At 36.3% G+C, this 25,643-nt stretch overlaps 1 protein-coding gene across 11 annotated transcripts in view; it reads right to left on the bottom strand.

Annotated features, from left to right (window-relative positions):
- Positions 1-25,643, bottom strand: part of syne1b (spectrin repeat containing, nuclear envelope 1b) — a 318,672-nt gene that overhangs the window by 216,492 nt on the left and 76,537 nt on the right. For all 11 annotated transcript variants that reach the window (XM_062043168.1, XM_062043169.1, XM_062043173.1 and 8 more), the window contains 8 exons: positions 20,637-20,777; positions 20,416-20,576; positions 20,193-20,343; positions 17,600-17,827; positions 17,438-17,536; positions 9,666-9,853; positions 7,066-7,189; positions 3,942-4,102 (listed from right to left, as the gene is read on the bottom strand). In XM_062043168.1, the coding sequence (XP_061899152.1) occupies positions 3,942-4,102; positions 7,066-7,189; positions 9,666-9,853; positions 17,438-17,536; positions 17,600-17,827; positions 20,193-20,343; positions 20,416-20,576; positions 20,637-20,777 (1,253 nt within the window). The remainder of the gene's footprint in view (positions 1-3,941; positions 4,103-7,065; positions 7,190-9,665; positions 9,854-17,437; positions 17,537-17,599; positions 17,828-20,192; positions 20,344-20,415; positions 20,577-20,636; positions 20,778-25,643) is intronic.

Below are 25,643 nucleotides of genomic sequence, written 5' to 3'. Positions count from 1 at the left end.
CCCTATGTCTGACGCTGAGATTTTCATAACTGAATCCCTGGGATCAGCCATCATAGACACGGCATGCACTCGTACAGTATGTGGGGAGAAATGGCTTGACAGTTATGTTAGTTGTCTCAGTCAAGAGCAGACAGACAAAATGATGAGGACAGAAAACACCAGTTCAAGACCATTTCGTTTTGGAGATGGCAACTTAGTATATTCCACCAGAAAAGTGAAACTACCTGCCAAAATAGGACAAACAAAATGTCACATTGAGACAGAAGTGGTCAACGCTGACATTCCACTGCTGCTGAGTAAGTCCTCACTGAAGAAGGCAGGAACTGTTTTAGATATGGAGAATGACAGAGCAGTGATGTTTAAACAGCAGATTCCTCTTGAGTTCACCAGCTCAGGACACTACTGTGTGGACATAAGAGACAAAAACAGCACAACACAGCAAATGAAAGATGACGTGATACTTGCAGCGACAGCTGAAGATGAAGTCCTGACAGTGACAGAAAACATGTCTTCAGCCGAAAAGCGCAAAATCCTTCTCAAGCTACACAAACAGTTTGGCCACGCATCTGCAGACAGGCTGCAGAGGCTAATTCAAAGCTCGGGTAATAAAGACAAGGACTGCCTCACTATTTTGCAACAAATAGTGCATGATTGTGACATATGTCAGAGATACAGCAAAGCGAAGCCGAGGCCAGCTGTTGGTCTGCCTCTAGCTACAGAATATAATGAGACGGTGGCGGTGGACCTGCATGAGTTGGAGCCAGGAGTGTGGTATCTACATGTGATCGACCAATTCACCCGGTTCAGTGCAGGAAGCATTGTGAAGACAAAGAAGGCCTCTGAAATGGTCAACGCCCTCATCCACACATGGATAAGTGTTCACGGCCCTCCTCGTATTTTGTACAGCGACAACGGTGGAGAGTTCAATAATGAAGAGTTTCGTGACATGGCCGAAAACTTCAACATCGAGACGAGGACAACAGCAGGATACAGTCCCTGGAGCAACGGGCTGTTGGAGAGACACAATCAGACTCTCACCGACATCCTACTGAAGGTGAAACGGGAAAATGGATGTGACTGGCACACTGCCCTAGACTGGGCTCTTATGGCTAAGAACTGTATGCACAGTGTTCATGGTTATAGCCCACATCAACTGGTATTTGGTCAAAACCCTAACCTTCCCTCTGTATTAATTGATAAACTACCTGCACTCGAAGGCACTACTGTTAGTGCAAGGGTAGGACAACACATATCAGCGTTGCATGCTTCTAGGAAGGCTTTCACTGAAGCTGAATGTTCAGAGAGAATAAGGAGAGCGTTACGTAAGCAGCTCAGATCCACAGATGAAAAATATGAGACAGGAGACAAGGTCTATTACAAACGAGCTGACAGTACAGAGTGGAAGGGACCAGGGGTAGTTATTGGTCAGGATGGGGCTGTTGTATTTGTAAGACATGGTGGTATCCTTGTTAGAGTACATCACTTGAGGCTTAATAAGTTACACACAACTGCTCAAAGTGAGGTTCTCGATGACACAAACAGTGAGATAATTGTACAGAATCAAGCAGCAGACAGTGAAAACACAGATGTAGTGAACAGAGCCACAGGTGGCTCATTCAGTACACAAAACACAGATGCTGATAACGAACAGGAAAGTGACAGAGAGTCCAATGCAGGAGAGGGAGCCCATTCGTTAGTGACTCATAATGATGTAATTCAAACTCAAATGGAGCACAATGTCTATAATGATAACCCTGTTATTCCTGTGTCCAGTGTCAAGGTAAAAGCGGGACATACTGTAACCTTTATGAAAAGTGATGAAAGTGTTCTATGTAAAGCAAAAGTCCTAGGTAGAGCAGGCAAAGCGTAGATTGCAATATGACTCAAGTAAACAACACCAAAATTCTATATGTTCCATTGAAAATATAGAACATTACACATTGCGCTCAAAAGTCTATCAAAATGTTTTAGTAGGACTTTGGTAAGCTACGAAGCCACACCGCTTGATGGATTGTACTGTGCTTCAACATAGGAGTATTGTTATGGTGTGTGTATAAGGTAAGACATATTACCTGGCGTTTTGTTTCGCAATATTACGCAAAAGCAACTTTTCTTACCTTCTGGTACGTGCTGATCTGTATTTGGGATCTACATAAGTCCTGAAAATTTGCGCGCTGCCGCCTTTGTACTTGATAAGCTTCTTCTTTATCTCTATCTTCTTGTTATGTGACATTCATCCTCCGCTGTTGCCATTTCTAATATAAAGTAGTGTCAAGTTCTTACTTATACCTGTCAGTAAACTCGCCATGAAAGCACTAAAACATACCGGTGTAGTGAGTTTACATTATTCACCCAAGGAACTTTAGTTATTCGAGGGTTTTTCGCGGGACACATTGCGGGCGTTGTGGTTGCACTAGTGCAGGGGTCACCAACCTTTTTGAAAGCAAGAGCTACTTCTTGGGTACTGATTAATGCGAAGGGCTACCAGTTTGATACACACTTAAATAAATTGCCAGAAATAGCCAATTTGCTCAATTTACCTTTAACTCTATGTTATTATTAATAACTAATGATATTTACACTTAATTGAACGGTTTAAAAGAGGAGAAAACACGAAAAAAAATGACAGTTAAATTTCGACTCTTTAAAATTCAAAATTCAACCGAAAAAAAGAAGAAAAAAACTAGCTAATTTGAATCTTTTTGACAAAAAAATTTAAAAAATAATTTATGGAACATCATTCGTAATTTTTCCTGATTAAGATTAATTTTAGAATTTTGATGACATGTTTTAAATAGGTTAAAATCCAATCTACACTTTGTTAGAATATATAACAAATTGGACCAAGCTATATTTCTAACAAAGACAAATCATTATTTTCTTCTAGATTTTCCAGAACAAAAATTTTAAAAGAAATTCAAAAGACTTTGAAATAAGATTTAAATTTGATTCTACAGATTTTCTAGATTTGCCAGAATAATTTTTTTGAATTTGAATCATAATAAGTTTGAAGAAATATTTCACAAATATTCTTCGTCGAAAAAACAGAAGCTAAAATGAAGAATTAAATTAACATTTACTTATTATTCTTTACAATAAAACAAATCAATTGATTGAACATTGATTTAAATTGTCAGGAAAAAGAGGAAAACATTGTCTTTCTGAAAGTTATAAGAAGCAAAGTAAAAAAAATAAATGAATTTATTTAAACAAGTGAAGACCAAGTCTTTCAAATATTTTCTTGGATTTTCAAATTCTATTTGAGTTTTGTCTCTCTTAGAATTAAAAATGTCGGGCAAAGCGAGACCAGCTTGCTAGTAAATAAATACAATTTAAAAAATAGAGGCAGCTCACTGGTAAGTGCTGCTATTTGAGCTATTTTTAGAACAGGCCAGCGGGCTACTCATCTGGTCCTTACGGGCTACCTGGTGCCCGCGGGCACCGCGTTGGTGACCCCTGCGCTAGTGAGCCACGGATGAGGAGACGCTGCTCTGTTATTGATTGAAGTAAAGTGTGAATGTCATTAAAACAGTTAGCGCCATCTTTTGACACTTCTTCCACTCCCGTCCTTGCACGCTACACCGCTACAACAAAGATGACGGGGAGAAGACGCTGTCGAAGGTGAGCCACGTAAATAAGACCCGCCCACAAAACGGCGCACCCTGAAGAGACTGTCAGAAAGCGACTTGAAGATGATGCGTAAAACATCATCTATGCAACATTTTGAGCAAAGAACCACCATTACATGTTATGTAGACCACAAGGAAGTCTTTTATATTTAGAAAAAAAAATCACAATATAACTCCTTTAATGCACCCTTTTGAATGAAAATAGACCTGACTAGACCCGCTCATCGGCGATGTGCCTTATAATCCGGTAAATGGTCTGGAGAATACGGTACAATGCGGTCCTACCTTCAGTTAGCCCGTAGATGAGCTTACCTCCTAGGGAGAGCTTCATTCTGAACATGCAGCCTCGTCTGCAGGCTGTCAAGCTCCTCCCTCAGCTGGCTCTCATCCGGGGCACTGGGATAAAGTGACGTCCCGAGGGAAACCAGCTCAGCATGAGAGTGTCCGAGGGTCTGCACCTCAGAGCGCAAGGCCTGGAAGGAAAAGCATTTTAATTTGTTTTCTGGTAAATAATACAGTCGGGAAGGAATTCAAATAGTCCCATTCCTGGGTGGTGATGGGTTCATCATTTTGCAATGCGGTCTGCTGAAAATGACGGAAAAGACGACTCTACATTAGCAACTGATGCTGTGGTCAAAGTTAGAATTGACATAAAACCCATTTTGAGATATTCAACACTCCACTGACGTCTAAAGTGGATAGCGCATCCCTCCAATTTGTCAAGATTTATCGCCATGGAGGCGAGGATTAGTGATTTAGAAGTAGCTAGTTTGTTGAAATATTTTTTATCTTCTTTCATTTTCATTTGGAAACGGTTTACAATGTTTATTTTTGATAAATGCCGATTAGGCGACGACTTGTTTAACGTCCGGTTTCAAATAGTCCCATTCCTGGGCAGATCTCACGTCAGAAGAAGGTGGCGGTCATCAAACGTTGTTACCCTAGGGCAGGGGTCACCAACGCGGTGCCCGCGGGCACCAGGTAGCCCGTAAGGACCTGTTCTAAAAATAGCTCAAATAGCAGCACTTACCAGTGAGCTGCATCTATTTTTTAAATTTTATTTATTTACTAGCAAGCTGGTCTCGCTTTGCCCGACATTTTTAATTCTAAGAGAGACAAAACTCAAATAGAATTTGAAAATCCAAGAAAATATTTGAAAGACTTGGTCTTCACTTGTTTAAATAAATTCATTCATTTTTTTACTTTGCTTCTTATAACTTTCAGAAAGACAATTTTAGAGAAAAAAATACAATCTTAAAAATGATTTTAGGATTTTTAAACACATACACCTTTTTACCTTTTAAATTCCTTCCTTTTCTTTCCTGACAATTTAAATCAATGTTCAGGTAAAAAAAAAAAAATTTTTTTGTAAAGAATAATAAATAGATTTTAATTTAATTTTTAATTTTAGCTTCTATTTTTCCGACAAAGAATATTCGTGAAATATTTATTCAAACTTATTATGATTAAAATTCAAAAAAATTATTCTGGCAAATCCAGAAAATCTGTAGAATCAAATTTAAATCTTATTTCAAAGTCTTTTGAATTTTTTTTTTAATTTTTGTTCTGGAAAATCTAGAAAAACAGTCATTTGTCTTTGTTAGAAATATAGCTTGGTCCAATTTGCTATATACTCTAACAAAGTGTAGATTGGATTTTAACCTATTTAAAACATGTCATCAAAATTCTAAAATTAATCTTAATCAGGAAAAATTACTAATGATGTTCCATAAATTATTTTTTTAAGTTTTTCCCTTCTTTTTTTCGGTTGAATTTTGAATTTTAAAGAGTCGAAATTGAAGACAAACTATGTTTCAAAATGTAATTGTCATTTTTTTCGTGTTTTCTCCTCTTTTAAACAGTTCAATTAAGTGTAAATATCATTCATTATTAATAATAACATAGAGTTAAAGGTAAATTGAGCAAATTGGCGATTTCTGGCCATTTATTGAAGTGTGTATCAAACTGGTAGCCCTTCGCATTAATCATTACCCAAGAAGTAGCTCTTGCTTTCAAAAAGGTTGGTGACCCCTGCCCTAGGGTAAACTGGATAACACATGGCACACTGACAAAGCTTAACCTATTGTTACTATAACAATCTACAAGGTTAATATAGTTGGCTTCTCTTTCTTCCCCTCCATTTTTCTGCTTTCTTTTGCATCTCTAGTTATCATTACGTATATGTATTGTGGTCAATAGCGCTATTTCTATTGGTATTTGTGTTAGAATAATTGTTTCTAAATCATCACACAAACTTTGTATTACATTGTGTTCCTGACAAGAAGACAAAAGGCTGTCTTTGAGGCCTACCAAGAGTAAGGCTCGTAAAACTCCACTGTGTAGGGGGGGGAAGCAAGATGGTGTTCCTGTGTTCTCTCATGTATGGTAATCAACAGAAGGATGTTGTTCTGGCTTAAGGACTTCAAAGCGGAGAGATGACAGGATCTGCCCAATTTCCAGACGAACTCTTTTTGAAGTATTTTACGAACCATTTTTGAACTATTTTATGGAACTCTTTTTGAACTGACCTTTTCTGTGAATTGTTAACGACCTTTTCTGTGAACTTGTGTGCGACCTTTGTCCTTTGGAAACAGCGGTGGCCAGGTGGTCGGGGAGGATCCAAAATAAAAGAAGGAGACATGCCATCTTTTGGCAGAGCCTGCTGAGATACTGTACAAGGGTACATACAGTGTGTCCAGACGTGTCTCCTCAATTGAGTCCAAATTGAATACTGTCTCTGTTTAATTCTTTGCCTCTTGTCTTGTTTAATAAATGTCATCAGTGTTTGAACCTGTTGAACCTGACAATTCGTATTGCTCCATTTGTAGTGTAATAACGCTCATTGTCATTTCTGTATTATTATTTATTTCACTAACTGCTTCTTTGCTATCACTTTTACCATCATATTTGTACATATCCTATTTGCTGATGTTGCTCTATTGTTGTGTTTGCTGTTGTTGTTTTTGTCTCTCTGTCTTATCCCCCTCTTGTCCCCACAATTTCCCCCTCTGTCTTCCTTTTTTTCCTTTTTCTATCCCCTCCTGCTCCGGCCCGGCTGCACCAAATGATAATATAAATACATTTAATAAAGTCAAATACAAATAAGGCAACAAGAGAAGTATACCACACTTCTCTTTTGTAAAGTAAATGTGTACGGCCGATACGGGCATCTACATCAACTATATGATTTGCCTGAGAAGCTGGACAGGACAAAAAAATTAAAAATTTAGCGATGCAGTCTGCTGAAAACGATGGAAAAGACGACTCTACAAAGTTGGGATTGCCACAAAACATATTTTAAGATATATTTAACACTCCACTGGCGTCTAAAGTGGATAGTGCATCCCTCCAATTAATCAGGTTTCATTTGTCGGGTAAACCGCGACAAAAAGGGCCACGTGAATCCCTTTCCTACTGTAGGTTTCTTTGTGTGTACCTGTAAATCCTGCAGCTCGCTGCAGAGTTTAGCTTTGTCGGCCGACAGACAGCGACTCTCTGACTTGACGGCACATTCGCTCCTCTCCAGGCAGAAAATGAAGCTGGAACGCTGTTTCTCAAACCTGCAGCACATCCATCAAATAGGAAAGCATGTTGGAAAAAGTGCAAATTGCTACTCTGGAGCAGGGGGCCACAACCACTGGGGCGTGGCCAAAAAAAACAAAACAAGTAATAGACACACCTTTTTAAATGGGTTTACACACTTTGTAAATAACATTGTCAAATAAAGTGTAAATGTACTGGGTGGCCCCGAAAAAGAACAATATACATACAGTACAGGTCAAAAGTTTGGACACACCTTCTCATTCAATGTGTTTTCTTTATTTTCATGACTATTTACATTGTAGATTGTCACATGAAAACTAGGAATGAACACATGTGGAGTTATGTACTTAACAAAAAAAAGGTGAAATAACTGAAAACATGTTTTATATTCTAGTTTCTTCAAAATAGCCACCCTTTCGTTGTTACAAGCGGCCCTCTGTGGGCAGCCATAAGTACAATGTGGCCCTCAATGAAAATGAGTTTGACAACCATGCTCTAGACCACTGTTTTTCAGCCACTGTGCCGTGGCACACTGGTGTGCCGTGAGATACAGTCTGGTGTGCCGTGGGAGATTATCTAATTTCACATATTTGGGTTGAAAACATTTTTTGCAAACCAGTAAATATAGTCTGCAAATGATGTGTTGTTGTTGAGTGTCGGTGCTGTCTAGAGCTCGGCAGAGTAACCGTGTAATACTCTTCCATATCAGTAGGTGGCAGCCGGTAGCGAATTGCTTTGTAAAAGCAGGTAAAAAGGTATCTTATGCTTAAGCCAAAAATAAACAAAAGGTGAGTGCCCTTAAGAAAAGGCATTGAAGTTTAGGGAAGGCTACGCAGAACAAAACTAAAACTGAACTGGCTACAAAGTAAACAAAAACAGAATGCTGGACGACAGCAAAAACTTACTGTGGAGCAAAGACGGCGTCCACAAAGTACACCCGAACATGACATGACAATTAACAATGTCCCCGCAAAGAAGGATTAAAAACAACTGAAATATTCTTGATTGCTAAAACAAAGTAGATGCGGGAAATGTCGCTCAAAGGAAGACATGAAACTGCTACCAAAAAAAGTGAAAAAGCCACCAAAATAGGAGCGCAAGACAAGAACTAAAAACACTACACACAGGAAAACAGCAAAAAACTCCAAATAAGTCAGGGTGTGATGTGACAGGTGGTGACAGTACACCTACTTTGAGACAAGAGCTATACTGATGCATGCTTGGTGATGGTTTAAAGCAGGGGTCACCAACGCGGTGCCCGCGGGCACCAGGTAGCCCGTAAGGACCAGATGAGTAGCCCGCTGGCCTGTTCTAAAAATAGCTCAAATAGCAGCCTCTATTTTTTAAATTGTATTTATTTACCAGCAAGCTGGTCTCGCTTTGCCCGACATTTTTAATTCTAAGAGAGACAAAACTCAAATAGAATTTGAAAATCCAAGAAAATATTTTAAAGACTTGGTCTTCACTTGTTTAAATAAATTCATTAATTTTTTTGCTTTGCTTCTTATAACTTTCAGAAAGACAATTTTAGAGAAAAAATACAACCTTAAAAATGATTTTAGGATTTTTAAACACATATACCTTTTTACCTTTTAAATTCCTTCCTCTTCTTTCCTGACAATTCAAATCAATGTTCAAGTAAATTTATTGTTTTTAGTGTAAAGAATAATAAATACATTTTAATTTAATTCTTCATTTTAGCTTCTGTTTTTTTGACGAAGAATATTTGGGAAATATTTCTTCAAAGTTATTAGGATTAAAATTCAAAAAAAATATTCTGGCAAATCTAGCAAATCTGTAGAATCAAATTTAAATCTTATTTCAAAGTCTTTTGAATTTCTTTTAAATTTTTTGTTCTGGAAAATCTAGAAGAAATAATCATTTGTCTTTGTTAGAAATATAGCTTGGTCCAATTTGTTATATATTCTAACAAAGTGCAGATTGGATTTTAACCTATTTAAAACATGTCATCAAAATTCTAAAATTAATATTAATCAGGAAAAATTACTAATGATGTTCCATAAATTATTTTATTAATTTTTTCAAAAAGATTCGAATTAGCTAGTTTTTCTCTTCTTTTTTTCAGTTGAATTTTGAATTTTAAAGAGTCGAAATTGAAGATAAACTATGTTTCAAAATTTAATTGTCATTTTTTTCGTGTTTTCTCCTCTTTTAAACCGTTCAATTAAGTGTAAATATCATTAATTATTAATAATAACATAGAGTTAAAGGTAAATTGAGCAATTTGTATCAAACTGGTAGCCCTTCGCATTAATCAGTACCCAAGAAGTAGCTCTTGGTTTCAAAAAGGTTGGTGACCCCTGCTTTAAAGTCATACCCAACACTTGCAACAATGACTTTTAACTGTCAACTGAGTTTATGATTTCTGCTGGTGGTGTGCCTACGGATTTTTTCAAAGCAAAAAATGTGCCTTGGCTCCAAAAAGGTTGAAAACCCCCTGCTCTAGACGAGAACATGTTGAGACTTCCTTACCTTTGCCAGGCAGTCAGCAGGGTCTCCAGTGTGCTCTGTTTGATCTTTGCTTGCTGAGTGTTTCGTTCAAAGCTGCCATTCATCTCCTTCACGGTGGCCTCGGCTCGCTCTCTGTCACTGAGTCTGCGAGTGGCCGCAGACAGGGAGAGCAAGGTTCCCTTCAGCCTCTCCAGTTGTTGGATGGCATCCTGGGAGATGGGGGAACAGGTCAGACCTTGTACTGCGTTGGACTCAGTAGCTATTCCACCTCTCACTCCTGGCCTCGTCCTACAACCCCTTTTTTCGTCCCGTCACATTTACACCGCTGTGTTACTGACATTTCCCTAACTTTGTGGATTATTTCCATTGGTTCTGATTATTTGGACTGTGCAAGGTGGCGCTATCATTAATTACTACGAGAGGAGAAGTCACCTTAACCGAATGACATGACTTCATTGAGCGAACACGCCTTATTATTTTGAATATCCTTATTTTTGTCCCAAATAAAATGTGTCGTTTGCAGTGTTCGTAATAACGGCGTTATATAATAACTAGAGATGTCCGATAATATCGGCCTGCCGATATATGCGTTAAAATGTAATATCGGAAATTATCGGTATCGTTTTTTTTATTATCGGTATCGGTTTTTTTTTGTTTTTTTTAATTAAATCCACATAAAAAACACAAGATACACTTACAATTAGTGCACCAACCCAAAAAACCTCCCTCCCCCATTTACACTCATTCACACTAGGGATGTCCGATAATATCGGCCTGCCGATATTATCGGCCGATAAATGTGTTAAAATGTAATATCGGAAATTATCGGTATCGGTTTTTTTATTATCTGTATCGGGGTTTTTTTATTAAGTTTTTTTTTGTTTTTTTTATTAAATCAACATAAAAAACACAAGATACACTTACAATTAGTGCACCAACCCAAAAAACCTCCCTCCCCCATTTACACTCATTCACACTAGGGATGTCCGATAATATCGGCCTGCCGATATTATCAGCCGATAAATGCGTTAAAATGTAATATCGGAAATGATCAGTATCGGTTTTTTTATTATCTGTATCGGGTTTTTTTTTATTTATTTTTTTTTTATTTTTATTAAATCAACATAAAAAACACAAGATACACTTACAATTAGTGCACCAACCCAAAAAACCTCCCTCCCCCATTTACACTCATTCACACAAAAGGGTTGTTTCTTTCTGTTATCAATATTCTGGTTCCTACATTATATATCAATATATATCAATACAGTCTGCAAGGGATACAGTCCATAAGCACACATGATTGTGCGTGCTGATGGTCCACTAATAGTACTAACCTTTAACACTTAATTTTACTCATTTTCATTCATAACTAGTTTCTATGTAACTGTTTTTATATTGTTGTACTTTCTTTTTTATTCAACAAAATGTTTTTAATTTAGTTATCTTATTTTATTATTATTTTTAAAAAGTACCTTATCTTCACCATACATGGTTGTCCAAATTAGGCATAATAATGTGTTAATTCCACGACTGCATATATCGGTTGATATCGGTATCGGTTAATATCGGTATCGGTAATTAAAGAGTTGGACAATATCGGAATATCGGCAAAAAGCCATTATCGGACATCCCTAATTCACACAAAAGGGTTGTTTCTTTCTGTTATCAATATTCTGCTTCCTACATTATATATCAATATATATCAATACAGTCTGCAAGGGATACAGTCCGTAAGCACACATGATTGTGCGTGCTGCTGCTCCACTAATAGTACTAACCTTTAACAGTTAATTTTACTCATTTTCATTCATTACTAGTTTCTATGTAACTGTTTTTATATTGTTTTACTTTCTTTTTTATTCAAGAAAATGTTTTTAATTTAGTTATCTTACTTTATTATTATTTTTAAAAAGTACCTTATCTTCACCATACATGGTTGTCCAAATTAGGCATAATAATGTGTTAATTCCACGACTGCATATATCGGTTGATATCGGTATCGGTTAATATCGGTATCGGTAATTAAAGTGTTGGACAATATCGGAATATCGGACATCCCTAATTCACACAAAAGGGTTGTTTCTTTCTGTTATCAATATTCTGCTTCCTACATTATATATCAATATATATCAATACAGTCTGCAAGGGATACAGTCCGTAAGCACACATGATTGTGCGTGCTGCTGCTCCACTAATAGTACTAACCTTTAACAGTTAATTTTACTCATTTTCATTCATTACTAGTTTCTATGTAACTGTTTTTATATTGTTGTACTTTCTTTTTTATTCAAGAAAATGTTTTTAATTTATTTATCTTATTTTATTATTTTTTTTTAAAAGTACCTTATCTTCACCATACCTGGTTGTCCAAATTAGGCATAATAATGTGTTAATTCCACGACTGCATATATAGGTTGATATCGGTATCGGTTAATATCGGTATCAGTAATTAAAGAGTTGGACAATATCGGAATATCGGCAAAAAGCCATTATCGGACATCCCTAATTCACACAAAAGGGTTGTTTCTTTCTGTTATTAATATTCTGCTTCCTACATTATATATCAATATATATCAATACAGTCTGCAAGGGATACAGTCCGTAAGCACACATGATTGTGCGTGCTGCTGCTCCACTAATAGTACTAACCTTTAACAGTTAATTTTACTCATTTTCATTCATTACTAGTTTCTATGTAACTGTTTTTATATTGTTTTACTTTCTTTTTTATTCAAGAAAATGTTTTTAATTTAGTTATCTTATTTTTTTATTTTTTTTTAAAGTACCTTATCTTCACCATACATGGTTGTCCAAATTAGGCATAATAATGTGTTAATTCCACGACTGCATATATAGGTTGATATCGGTATCGGTTAATATCGGTATCGGTAATTAAAGAGTTGGACAATATCGGAATATCGGACATCCCTAATTCACACAAAAGGGTTGTTTCTTTCTGTTATCAATATTCTGCTTCCTACATTATATATCAATATATATCAATACAGTCTGCAAGGGATACAGTCCGTAAGCACACATGATTGTGCGTGCTGCTGCTCCACTAATAGTACTAACCTTTAACACTTAATTTTACTCATTTTCATTCATTACTAGTTTCTATGTAACTGTTTTTATATTGTTGTACTTTCTTTTTTATTCAAGAAAATGTTTTTAATTTATTTATCTTATTTTATTATTTTTTTTAAAAAGTACCTTATCTTCACCATACATGGTTGTCCAAATTAGGCATAATAATGTGTTAATTCCACGACTGCATACATCGGTTGATATCGGTATCGGTTGATATCGGTATCGGTAATTAAAGAGTTGGACAATATCGGAATATCGGATATCGGCAAAAAGCCATTATTGGACATCCCTAATAATAACAATGTTATATAGTAACGGCATTACTCTTACAAGTAACGAGTAATCTAATTAATTACTTTTATGTACAGTACAGGTCAAAAGTTTGGACACACCTTCTCATTCAATGCCTTTTCTTTATTTTCATGACTATTTACATTGTAGATTGTCACATCAAAACTATGAATGAACACATGTGGAGTTATGTACTTAACAAAAAAAAGGTGAAATAACTGAAAACATGTTTTATATTCTAGTTTCTTCAAAATAGCCACCCTTTGCTCTGATTACTCCTTTGCACACTCTTGGCATTCTCTCCATGAGCTTCAAGAGGTAGTCACCTGAAATGGTTTTCACTTCACAGGTGTGTTTGAAGCTCATGGAGAGAATGCCAAGAGTGCGCAAAGCAGTAATCAGAGCAAAGGATGGCTATTTTGAAGAAAGTACAATGTAAAACATGTTTTCAGTTATTTCACCTCCACACTAAAATGAACTTGATATCAAATAGAAGTAGGCAACATCCCACAGCAAACAATATGTAACACATACACACTACTACTACTACAAGCGAATAAAACAACAAACTGCCGCTGCTAAGCTAACAAACACAGCTGAGCTTAAATCCCGCTCGGAGCACGTTTTTGCTGATGTCACACGTCACTTGGCAACAGGCACCGCCTTTTAAAGACACACCCGCACTCTGCTCTCATGAAACGTCTCTTGACTGCATATGTCAGATTTTTAAATTTTTTATTTTTTTTAAAAAGTAACACAGTTATTCCCTTCCCTAGTAATTACCGGTAATTGCATTTACTAAAGAGTAATTCCGTTAGTAATTAAATTCATTTTTAGGTAAAGTAACCAGTAACTATAATTCATTACTTTCTAAAAGTAATTTTCGAACACTGTGTTCTGAAATGACACGAGCCCAGTGCTTGTCAATTATTTTATCTTACATCTCCACTAGGAAGAAGAAAATATTTTGTGCCTCCCCTACGACTATAAATAGTATAATTTGTCTGTAAAATTGTTATAAGTACACCTCTGCATAACGTTGTATCCTTATTAACATTAAAAAAAAAAAAAATTTTAATCAAATATAGATCTTACAACAAAAAATACCTTTATTAGCATTGTTTTAAGTCTAACAGAAAATATTTAAAGTAGATCAATTAGCTTGAAATAAAAAAAAATGGTTTTCTTATTTAAATTACAAACATTTTTTGACAGACTTGAACCATTTGATGCTGAAAAATAAAATGAAACAAACTCAGTTAATAATAATGAATTACAAATTGATCAGCAACATTAACACATGAGCACAATATATAAAACACTACAAAACTAAAATTAATAAAACTGATTTTTTTAAATCAAAATGAGGAAGTCCGGATTAATGGCCACAATGAGAACATTTTGCAGGGCACAGCTTGGGTTTGAAGCAAGATAAAGTATGTTAAAAGCTTGATTCCCCTTAGGGGCGATGGACGGCTGAGTAGCGCTTGTACAGCAGCAGCCGGCCTCCGTAGCTCCCACTCCCTCCCCTCTGTTGCAAGTTTTGTTGATTCTATGTAACTTGTTTAAAGGCCTACTGAAAGCCACTACTAGCGACCACGCAGTCTGATAGTTTATATATCAATGATGACATCTTAACATTGCAACACATGCCAATACGGCCGGGTTAACTTATAAAGTGACATTTTAAAATTCCCGCCACACTTCCGGTTGAAAAACTCCTTTGGATATGATTTATGCGCGTGACGTCACAAAATCCACGGAAGTGGTTGGACCCCATCTGACCCGATACAAAAACCTCTTGTTTTCTTCGACAAAATTCCACAGTATTCTGGACATCTGTGTTGGTGAACCTTTTGCAATTTGTTTAATGAACAATGGAGGCTGCAAAGAAGAACGTTGTAGGGGGGATCGATCGGTGTCTTAGCGGCTAAGTACAATACTTACAGCAACACAACAAGGACTACTTACTACGCCTAGCCGATGCTTGCCGCCAAACCCACGGATGAAGTCCTTCGTCGCGCCGTCGATCGCTGGAACGCAGGTGAGCACGGCTGTTGATGGGAAGATGAGGGCTGGCTGGCGTAGGTGGAGCGCTAATGTTTTTAATCATAGTTCTGTGAGGTCCGGTTGCTAAGTTGCTAAATTAGCCTTAGCGTCGTTAGCAAGAGCATTGTTAAGCCTTACCAGGCTGAGAATTTTTAACCGTGTAGTTACATGCACATGGTTTAATAGTATTGTTGATCTTCTGTCTATCCTTCCAGTCAGGGGTTTATTTATTTTGTTTCTATCTTCATTTGAGAACGATGCTATCACGCTAGCTCAGTAGCTAAGTGTGTCGTGGAGAAAAAAGTCACTTTAAATGTCCATTTCGCGTGCTCGACTCTCATTTTCAAGAGGATATAGTTTCCGAGGTGGTTTAAAATACAAATCCGTGATCCACAATAGAAAAAGGAGAGAGTGTGGAATCCAATGAGCCAGCTTGTACCTAAGTTACGGTCAGAGCGAAAAAAGATACGTCCATCACTGCCTCTCTAGTCCAGGGGTCACCAACCTTTTTGAAAGCAAGAGCTACTTCTTGGGTAGTGATTAATGCGAAGGGCTACCAGTTTGATACACACTTCAATAAATTGCCAGAAATAGCCAATTTGCTCAATTTACCTTTAACTCTATGTTATTATTAATAATTAATGATATTTACACTTAATTGAACGGTTTAAAAGAGGAGAAAACACGAAAAAAATTACAATTCAATTTTGAAACATAGTTTATCTTCAATTTCGACTCTTTAAAATTCAAAATTCAACCGAAAAAAAGAAGAGAAAAACTAGCTAATTTGAATCTTTTTGAAAAAATTTAAAAAAGGATTTATGGAACATCATTAGTAATTTTTCCTGATTAAGATTAATTTATGAATTTTGATGACATGTTTTAAATAGGTTGAAATACAATCTACACTTAGTTAGAATATATAACAAATTGGACCGAGCTATATTTCTAACAAAGACAAATCATTATTTCTTCTAGATTTTCCAGAACAAAAATTTTAAAAGAAATTCAAAAGACTTTGAAATAAGATTCAAATTTGATTCTACAGATTTTCTAGATTTGCCAGAATATTTTTTTTGAATTTTAATTATAATAAGTTTGAAGAAATATTTCACAAATATTCTTCGTTGAAAAAACAGAAGCTAAAATGAAGAATTAAATTAAAATGTATTTATTATTCTTTACAATAAAAAAAATTTTTTTAATTGAACATTGATTTAAATTGTCAGGAAAGAAGAGGAAGGAATTTAAAAGGTAAAAAGGTATATGTGTTTAAAAATACTAAAATCATTTTTAAGGTTGTATTTTTTCTCTAAAATTGTCTTTCTGAAAGTTATAAGAAGCAAAGTAAAAAAATTAATGAATTTATGAACAAGTGAAGACCAAGTCTTTAAAATATTTTCTTGGATTTTCAAATTCTATTTGAGTTTTGTCTCTCTTAGAATTAAAAATGTCGGGCAAAGTGAGACCAGCTTGCTAGTAAATAAATAAAATTTTAAAAATAGAGGCAGCTCACTGGTAAGTGCTGCTATTTGAGCTATTTCTAGAACAGGCCAGCGGGCTACTCATCTGGTCCTTACGGGCTACCTGGTGCCCGCGGGCACCGCGTTGTTGACCCCTGCTCTAGTCCTTCACTGTAATGTTCCTCATCTACGAATCTTTCATCCTCGCTCAAATTAATGGGGTAATCGTCGCTTTGTCGCTCCGAATCTCTCTCGCTCCATTGTAAACAACGGAAAATAGTGAGGAATACTAGCTCCTGTGACGTCACGCTACTTCCGGTACAGGCAAGGCTTTTTTTATCAGCGAGCAAAAGTTGCGAACTTTATCGTCGATTTTCTCTACTAAATCCTTTCAGCAAAAATATGGCAATATCGCGAAATGATCAAGTATGACACATAGAATGGATCTGCTATCCCCGTTTAAATTTAAAAAATTCATTTCAGTAGGCCTTTAAGTGTGCTATGGCTATGAGTTTTTTTTCCTTGGCCTCAGTCTGGACCCCCTCCTTGGAGTCCAGCCTTTGACTGATTTTTTTTTTTTTTATCTCCCCCCCTTTCTCACGCTTTTTTTTTTTTGTAAGGGGCGCCGGAAGTTGGCAGACCCGTCAGCGATCCTTTTTCTGTCTCCCTGTAGTGTTTGTCTGATCTTGAATGGGTTTGTGCTGAAAATCTTAATTTCCCCTTGGGGGTTAATAAAGTACTTCTGATTCTGATAATCGGGGGCATCGCACTGCGCCCACTAAAGAGGGTACCACCCCACTATTTGAGAAGAACTGCACTAGCCAAACGTGTCAGACTTTGGGTGTTAAGCAGTTCCTAATTGTCAATGTTATCTGAAGAAAAAAAGTAATCAAATACCGTGTGGTTTTGAAGTTCTGTGTAAGTATCTGATGAGGAAGCACACGTTTTGATTGGATGGTCCAGCTTGGAGCGTAGCTCACACAGCGATTTTTGCACCTACAAAAACATAGAGATGAGTCTTAAATATTCCTCCATATCATCACAAGCATTTGACTGCACCTCTTGTAGGCTCTGAGAGAACTTCATCTGGTGGGAGGAGCTTTCCTGCAGCTGTCCGTCATGCTGCTGCACGCTCTCCCGCAGCTCGTCCCAGTAGCGGCCGATCTGGGTGAGGCGGGCCTTGATGCGGGCCGCCTCTCCTGACGAGACAAACTGGGCCACGCGGTGGGAGTCCGCCTCCAGCCCGGAGAGAACTTGAGCACGCTCTCGGAGCTCGGCCTCCACAGCCTTAACAAGGTCAAAGGGGGGGGTGGTATTTTTAAAAAATAAAAAAAATTTTTTTTTTTTTTTTTTTTTTTTTTTTTTTTACATAAATACAATCATGTGTGCTTACGGACTGTATCCCTGCAGACTGTATTGATATATATTGATATATAATGTATATATTGTGTTTTTTATGTTGATTTAAAAAAATAAAAATAATTTTTTTTTTTTTTTTTTTTTTTTATTTCTTGTGCGGCCCGGTTCCAATTGGTGGTTGGGGACCACTGCTGTAGAACACACTGCAAAAACTGAAATCTAAGTAAGATGAAATATCTCAAATAAGGGTGATATTTGCTTATTTTCTGTCTAATAAGATCATTCTTCTCACTAAGCAGATTTTATGTTAGAGTGTTTTACTTGTTTTAAGTGGTCCTAAATGATCTCAGTAAGATATTACAGCTTGTTGCTGAGATTTGATGACCTATATTGAGTAAAACATGCTTGAAACTAGAATATCAACTGTTGCAAAGCTGTGTCATCAACACTCACAAGTATAAAACTACTTTTTTAAAGTAATCATTTCTTACTTCAAGCATGAAAAAAAAATTCATGATGCCGAGCGCATATCATTATGTCAAGATAATGGCATTAGCATTTACTTCATTTAAGAATATTTTTAAACATATTGAGCAAAAAGGTCTCTTTTTTTTCTACCAAGAAAAGTGTACTTGTTATTAGTGAGAATATACTTATTTTAAGGTATTTTTGGGTTCATTGAGGTTAGCTAATTTTACTTGTTTTGGAAAGTCTTGACAAGCCAAATTTTCTTGTTCTATTGGCAGATAATTTTGCTTAGTTCAAATAAAATACCCCTCATTTTTGTATTTTTTTCTTTCTTGTTTTTGAACACTGACTTTTTGCAGTGCAGGCGTGTCAAACTCCTTTTCATTGAGGGCCACATGGCAGTTATGGTGGCCCTCAGAGGGCCGCTTTTAACAGTGATTAATATACAGTATGAATATAAATGTGTATATATACACTACCGTTCAAAGGTTTGGGGTCACCCAAACAATTTTGTGGAATAGCTTTCATTTCTAAGAACAAGAATAGACCGTCGAGTTTCAGATGAAAGTTCTCTTTTTCTGGCCATTTTGAGTGTTTAATTGACCCCACAAATGTGATGCTCCAGAAACTCAATCTGCTCAAAGGAAGGTCAGTTTTGTAGCTTCTGTAACGAGCTAAAGTGTTTTCAGATGTGTGAACATGATTGCACAAGGGTTTTCTAATCATCAATTAGCCTTCTGAGCCAATGAGCAAACACATTGTACCATTAGAACACTGGAGTGATAGTTGCTGGAAATGGGCCTCTATACACCTATGTAGATATTGCACCAAAAACCAGACATTTGCAGCTAGAATAGTCATTTACCACATTAGCAATGTATGTATATATATATATATATATATATATATATATATATATATATATATATATATATATATATATATATATATATATATATATATATATATATATATATGTATATATATATATATATATATATATATATATATATATATGTATGTATATATATATATATATATATATATATATATACATACATATATATATATATATATATATATATATATATATATATATATATATATATATACATACATATATATATATATATATACACACATATATATATATATATATATATATATATATATATATATATATATATATATATATATATATACATACATATATATATATATATATATATACACACATATATATATATATATATATATATATATATATATATATATATATATATATATATATATACACATACATATATATATATATATATATATATATATATATATATATATATATATATATATATATATATATATATATATATATATATATATATATATATATATTTATTTGTATTATTTTTGCTGCTTTCATTTATTTATTAGATGCCTTTTACTGAATATGCTCCTCCTGCAAACATAACAATTTTTGGCCAAAGAAAACAACCTGTTTTTAAGTTATCATGCCATGATTTTACAATTACGGCTTACTTGGTAATAGATTGTATATATATATATATATATATATATATATATATATATATATATATATATATATATATATATATATATATATATATATATATATATATATATATATATATATACATATATATTTATTTGTATTATTTTTGCTGCTTTTATTTATTCATTAGATGCCTTTTACTGAATATGCTCAAAGAGGAACAATGACCAGAGCGAAGGAGCTGGAATTGAAGTTGAGCTGAATAACAAGTGGAGATATTGTCAGGGACAAAATGCCTCAGGGTTAGAATACCTTCACAGTTTTGATCTGTTCCTCAAGCGCCAAACTGGAGCTCTTCAAGGAGTCCAGTTGCTTCTCCTTGTCAGATATCCACGAGGAAAATGCTTCAAAGTCAGCTCCGAATCCATCCCACTTGATCTTCATCTCCTCCACAGTTTTGACACTAAAGTGCAAGATCGCATATCATAAAAAAAAGTAGGAACAAGCACATGAGCCGGCGTTGTTGTCAACTTACTCCCGTTTGAGGCCAGTCTCCACTTGGTCCACTTGCTCGCTGAGAGAACGCGCCTGCTGGAGCAGCGCAGTCTTGTTCTTGGGGCCCAGCTGGATCTCCGTGGCTCTCTTCAGCAGCGTGTTCATATGCGAGGCCTCGGCTTCACACTGCTTCAGCAGCACCTGCTCGCACAAACATTGGTTGGCCGAGTGAAACCGAGGAGGCCGACCAGTTCAACTCACTCTGGCTTGGTCCAGTTCCACTGCCAGGCTCTCGGGACTGCTGAAGTTCATGTCTCTCTCCAGGGTTGAGCGGGCCTTGCTGACAAACTGCCGCACGGCCTCCTGCTGGCTGTCGAACTCCTGCCAGGCCGCCAGCGTGACCTGAGGACCGGAAAAATCAGCTGATTCTTATTTGTGCTGATGATGCAACTACAGTGGCACCTCGGGACACAAGTTGTCGCTCTGATGATTGTTGTGCATTAGGATGGGATGGATAGGTTTAAGAGCCGGACAGGCTAACCTCCTCCAACCTCCGAGGACAAAGCTGCGAACAATCCCAGTCTGTGGAACGCTCTCCCTGACCACCTGAGGGCACCACAGACTGTGGATGCTTTTAAAAAAGGCTTAAAAACCCTTCTTTTTAAAAAAGCCTTTTTTTTTTTAGATATATGCATACTAGTTCTAGCTATTAGGCCATGGGTGGGCAATTAATTTTTACCGGGGGCCGCATGAGCAACCCGAGCACTGCTGGAGGGCCACATCGACAATATTTCAATTAAATTTTGCTCAATATTATTTTTGATATATGCCGTAAGATAAATAATAATACCGTAATTTCCGGAATATAAGCCGCACCTGACTATAAGCGGCACCAGCTAAATTTAGGGGAAAATACAGATTGCTCCATATATAAGCCGCACCCGACTATAAGCCGCAGGGTTTTGATGTGTAATTAGCGTAGTATATAGGGGTTCCTGCTACCACGGAGGGGATTGTCGGGACAGAGATGACTGTTTGGGAACGCAAAGCGTCCCATTTATTAACAATAAATCTTTCAATCATTCAATCAAACTTTCACATCTTTGACATGGAGAACAGCATTCGTGCAGACTACAAATAATACAACGGTGCAAAGTAATACAAAGTGCTCGCCTGTACGTTATCAAAATAACCAGCCTACCAGTATATGAAAAGTCAGTCTTTAATCATTGTGTCATCGTCTTCCTCCTGCGTACTAAAACCACCGAAATCCTCTTCGTCGGTGTCGGAGAAGAACAGGCCGTAAATAAGCCGCACCCTTGTATAAGCCGCAGGGACCAGAACGAGGGGAATAAGTAGCGGCTTATAGTCCGGAAATTACAATAATAATAATACTTTAATTTAACCTACCTTAATACCAACAGCACTGCTTTGGAAATCATTTGTACCCCTTTCAGAGATCACATTTAGTTCCCCTTAAACATCCTCATGTTGCACAATGAAATGTAAGCATAGGATGAAGTGTGCATTCCTGTAACTTTCTCTAGTAACAGCATTCCATGATTAATATAAATAAATTAACATTAATAATAAATGACAGTAAAATAAGCACACGTATAACTGAGGAGTCATAGTGTAACTTTGTGTGGTGTTTGAGTTGTCCGACTTTTTGTGTGGCCATAAACGCACCAGTGGTTTAGTATGCGTGTTGGTGACAGATGACAAGTTGCTTTTGGCCTGGTTTGTACGGCAGAAAATGACTAGTTTTTCGAGATAGGAGTGTTTTATTCATGTTTTTGGTGTGGTTATGGCCGAATATAAACAGTTTTGCTCAATAAAGTGATCGATATAATTCCTGGCCTCGAAGCATCTCGATAGACGTTACAATAATTGAACGGTGTTCAATTGAACGGTGTTGACGAACACCGTTAGGGCCGCTTGTTGTCACTGTCACTCAAAGTTGCATTGCAAAATTACACAGAATAAATATGTTTATTTTGTTTAGAATTCAGATGGGATTTGATTTGGTGCGCGGCATATATTTGCTGTGCGCAGAGGACGCTTGAGCAGTGCGCAATTGCGCAGGCGCGCACCTTAGAGGGAACGTTGCTTGGCAGTCCATGTCTTGTTGAAAACACGCCATTCCTCATCAACTTTTCTCTTTTTAGCGTCTCGGGTGTAAACCGTGCATCACTTGTCGCTGCATGTGCACCTTCACTCACAGGTTACACACGGACATACGCCCATAAATAACACTTTTCAAAATAAAAGCAGCACAGTTGTATTGCGCGCACGACATAGATGTTTTTTCAACTTTATTTTGTAATTTGTGATTGCAGCTGTTCACATTCACTCACAATCACGCACGCGCATACGTCCACACGGAAGTAATACAAATAACGCTTTTCAAAACAAAAGCAGCACCGTTGTATTGCACACTCGACATAGATACTTTTAAAAATTTATTTTGTAATTTATGATTGGCCTCACGCGGGCCGGACAGGGACGCACAAAGGGCCGGATGTGGCCCGCGGGCCGCAGAATGCCCAGGTCTGTATTAGGCTGTTCTAGTTTAAAAAAATTTTTAATTTTTACTATGTTTTTATTTTTATTTTTTTTAATACACTGTAGCACATTGAGATTGTTTACTCAATGGAAAGTGCTTTTTACAAATAAAATCTAGTATTATTATTATTATCAAAAATTGGGTTAACAAGCGACCCCACCACTAGTTGGTGTCGTGAATGCATAATTAAACCTGTAAGATCCAACCAATGGACCATGCAGTCTTCCTAGCTAGCTTTAGCTTGTAGCTTAAAGCAAAGGTGTCAAACTCGTTTTTCATTGAGGGCCACAACACAGTTATGGCTGCCTTCAGAGGGCCGCTCGTAACAGTGAATAATATAAGAATATTAACGTATGAGGATTTGCCCCGTAGTATATTTCGAAAAATGGCCTGTACATTTGATTATTACATTTTTTTCCACGTACAATGTAAAAAAAAAATCTATAGATTTTACAGTAAAAACATTGGAAGCTCAGTTGTTGGTTTTATATACGTACATTCATACATGTAGTATTATGCTCTGGGCCTGTTTTGCTGCCAATGGAACCGGTGCTTTACAGAGAGTAAATGGGACAATGAAAATAAATATTGTAGCGTCCCGGAAGAGTTAGTGCTGCAAGGGGTTCTGGGTATTCGTTCTGTTGTGTTTATGTTGTGTTACGGTGCGGATGTTCTCCCGAAATGTGTTTGTCATTCTTGTTTGGTGTGGGTTCACAGTGTGGCGCATATTTGTAACAGTGTTATAGTTGTTTATACGGCTACCCTCAGTGTGACCTGTATGGCTGTTGACCAAGTATGCTTGCATTCACTTGTGTGTGTGAAAAGCCGTAGATATTATGTGACTGGGTCGGCACGCAAAGGCAGTGCCTTTAAGGTTTATTGGCGCTCTGTACTTCTCCCTACGTCCGTGTACACGGCAGCCTTTTAAAAAGTCATACATTTTACTTTTTGAAGCCGATACCGATAATTTTGAAACCGATATCGATAATTTCCGATATTACATTTTAAAGCATTTATCGGCCGATAATATCGGCAGTCCGATATTATCGGACATCTCTAGTTACAAATAAGAATCGCGATTAACCTGAAAATCCTTTTTTTTTAAATTGTTGATCCTGGCAGGCCATAGTTTGGGGAGCCCTCGTGTACATGATTAATGCGATATATATATCTTTTAATGATTAATCATATGAGTTAACTCGTTTATTTTAAAAGCCATAATTATTATTATAAATGTCTGATAATATCGGACTGCCGATATTATCGGCCGATAAATGCTTTAAAATGTAATTATTCTTTTTCTTTTTTTTTTACTTGACTTTATTTATTCATGCTTGCAGTGGAGCCAAGGCCCCACTGAAAAAACAGCTGAACTTTACAATGAATATTAAACAAACAAAGATAAAAATAAAAAATAAAAAAAATGAAAAGAACAGACAGTATTTTATATTAAAAAAACCATTTTCATTCAGGGCAACAGCAGCATGGAAACTATTAGCATTCTGGTATATGACTGTATTACTTATTTAATTAGATAGTATTATTATACAGTTTAATTGCAGTATGCAGGGTAGAGTTTTTAAGTCTCTTTGTCTTGGCTTTGGGCTCGGGTTCAGCCATATAATAATATTACAAATTATCGGTATTGGTTTCAAAATTATCGGCATCAAAAAGTAAAATAACAACACAACAAATACCCAGAACCCCTAGCAGCTCTAACTCTTCCGGGACTCTACAATATACACCCCCCTCCCCCTCCCACCACATTAACCCCGCCCACCTCAACCTCCTCATGCTCTCTCAGGGAGAGCATGTCCCAAATTCCAAGCTGCTGTTTTGAGGCATGTTACAAAAAAGAATGCACTTTGTGACTTCAATAATAAATATGGCAGTGCCATGTTGGCATTTTTTTTTCCATAACTTGAGTTGATTTATTTTTGGAAAACCTTGTTACATTGTTTAATGCAGGGGTCACCAACGCGGTGCCTGCGGGCACCAGGTAGCCCGTAAGGACCAGATGAGTAGCCCGCCGGCCTGTTCTAAAAATAGCTCAAATAGCAGCACTTACCAGTGAGCTGCATCTATTTTTTAAAATTTATATATTTACTAGCAAGCTGGTCTCGCTTTGCCCGACATTTTTAATTCTAAGAGAGACAAAACTCAAATAGAATTTGAAAATCCAAGAAAATATTTGAAAGACTTGGTCTTCACTTGTTTAAATAAATTCATTCTTTTTTTTTTACTTTGCTTCTTATAACTTTCAGAAAGACAATTTTAGAGAAAAAATACAACCTTAAAAATTATTTTAGGATTTTTAAACACATATACCTTTTTACCTTTTAAATTCCTTCCTTTTCTTCCCTGACAATTTAAATGAATGTTCAAGTAAAAAAAAAATTTTTTATTGTAAAGAATAATAAATAGATTTTAATTTAATTTTTCATTCTAGCATCTATTTTTCCGACGAAGAATATTCGTGAAATATTTCTTCAAACTTATCAAAATTATTCTGGCAAATCCAGAAAATCTGTAGAATCAAATTTAAATCTTAATTCAAAGTCTTTTGAATTTTTTTTTTTAATTTTTGTTCTGGAAAATCTAGAAAAAACAGTCATTTGTCTTTGTTAGAAATATAGCTAGGTCCAATTTGCTATATACTCTAACAAAGTGTAGATTGGATGTTAACTAGGGATGTCCGATAA

This window comes from Entelurus aequoreus, linkage group LG03 (genome assembly GCF_033978785.1).
Source record: "Entelurus aequoreus isolate RoL-2023_Sb linkage group LG03, RoL_Eaeq_v1.1, whole genome shotgun sequence".
Classification (NCBI taxonomy): Eukaryota; Metazoa; Chordata; class Actinopteri; order Syngnathiformes; family Syngnathidae; genus Entelurus; species Entelurus aequoreus.
The sequence above is the reverse complement of the archived record's forward strand: the minus strand, read 5'-3'. Positions and strand labels throughout refer to the sequence as shown.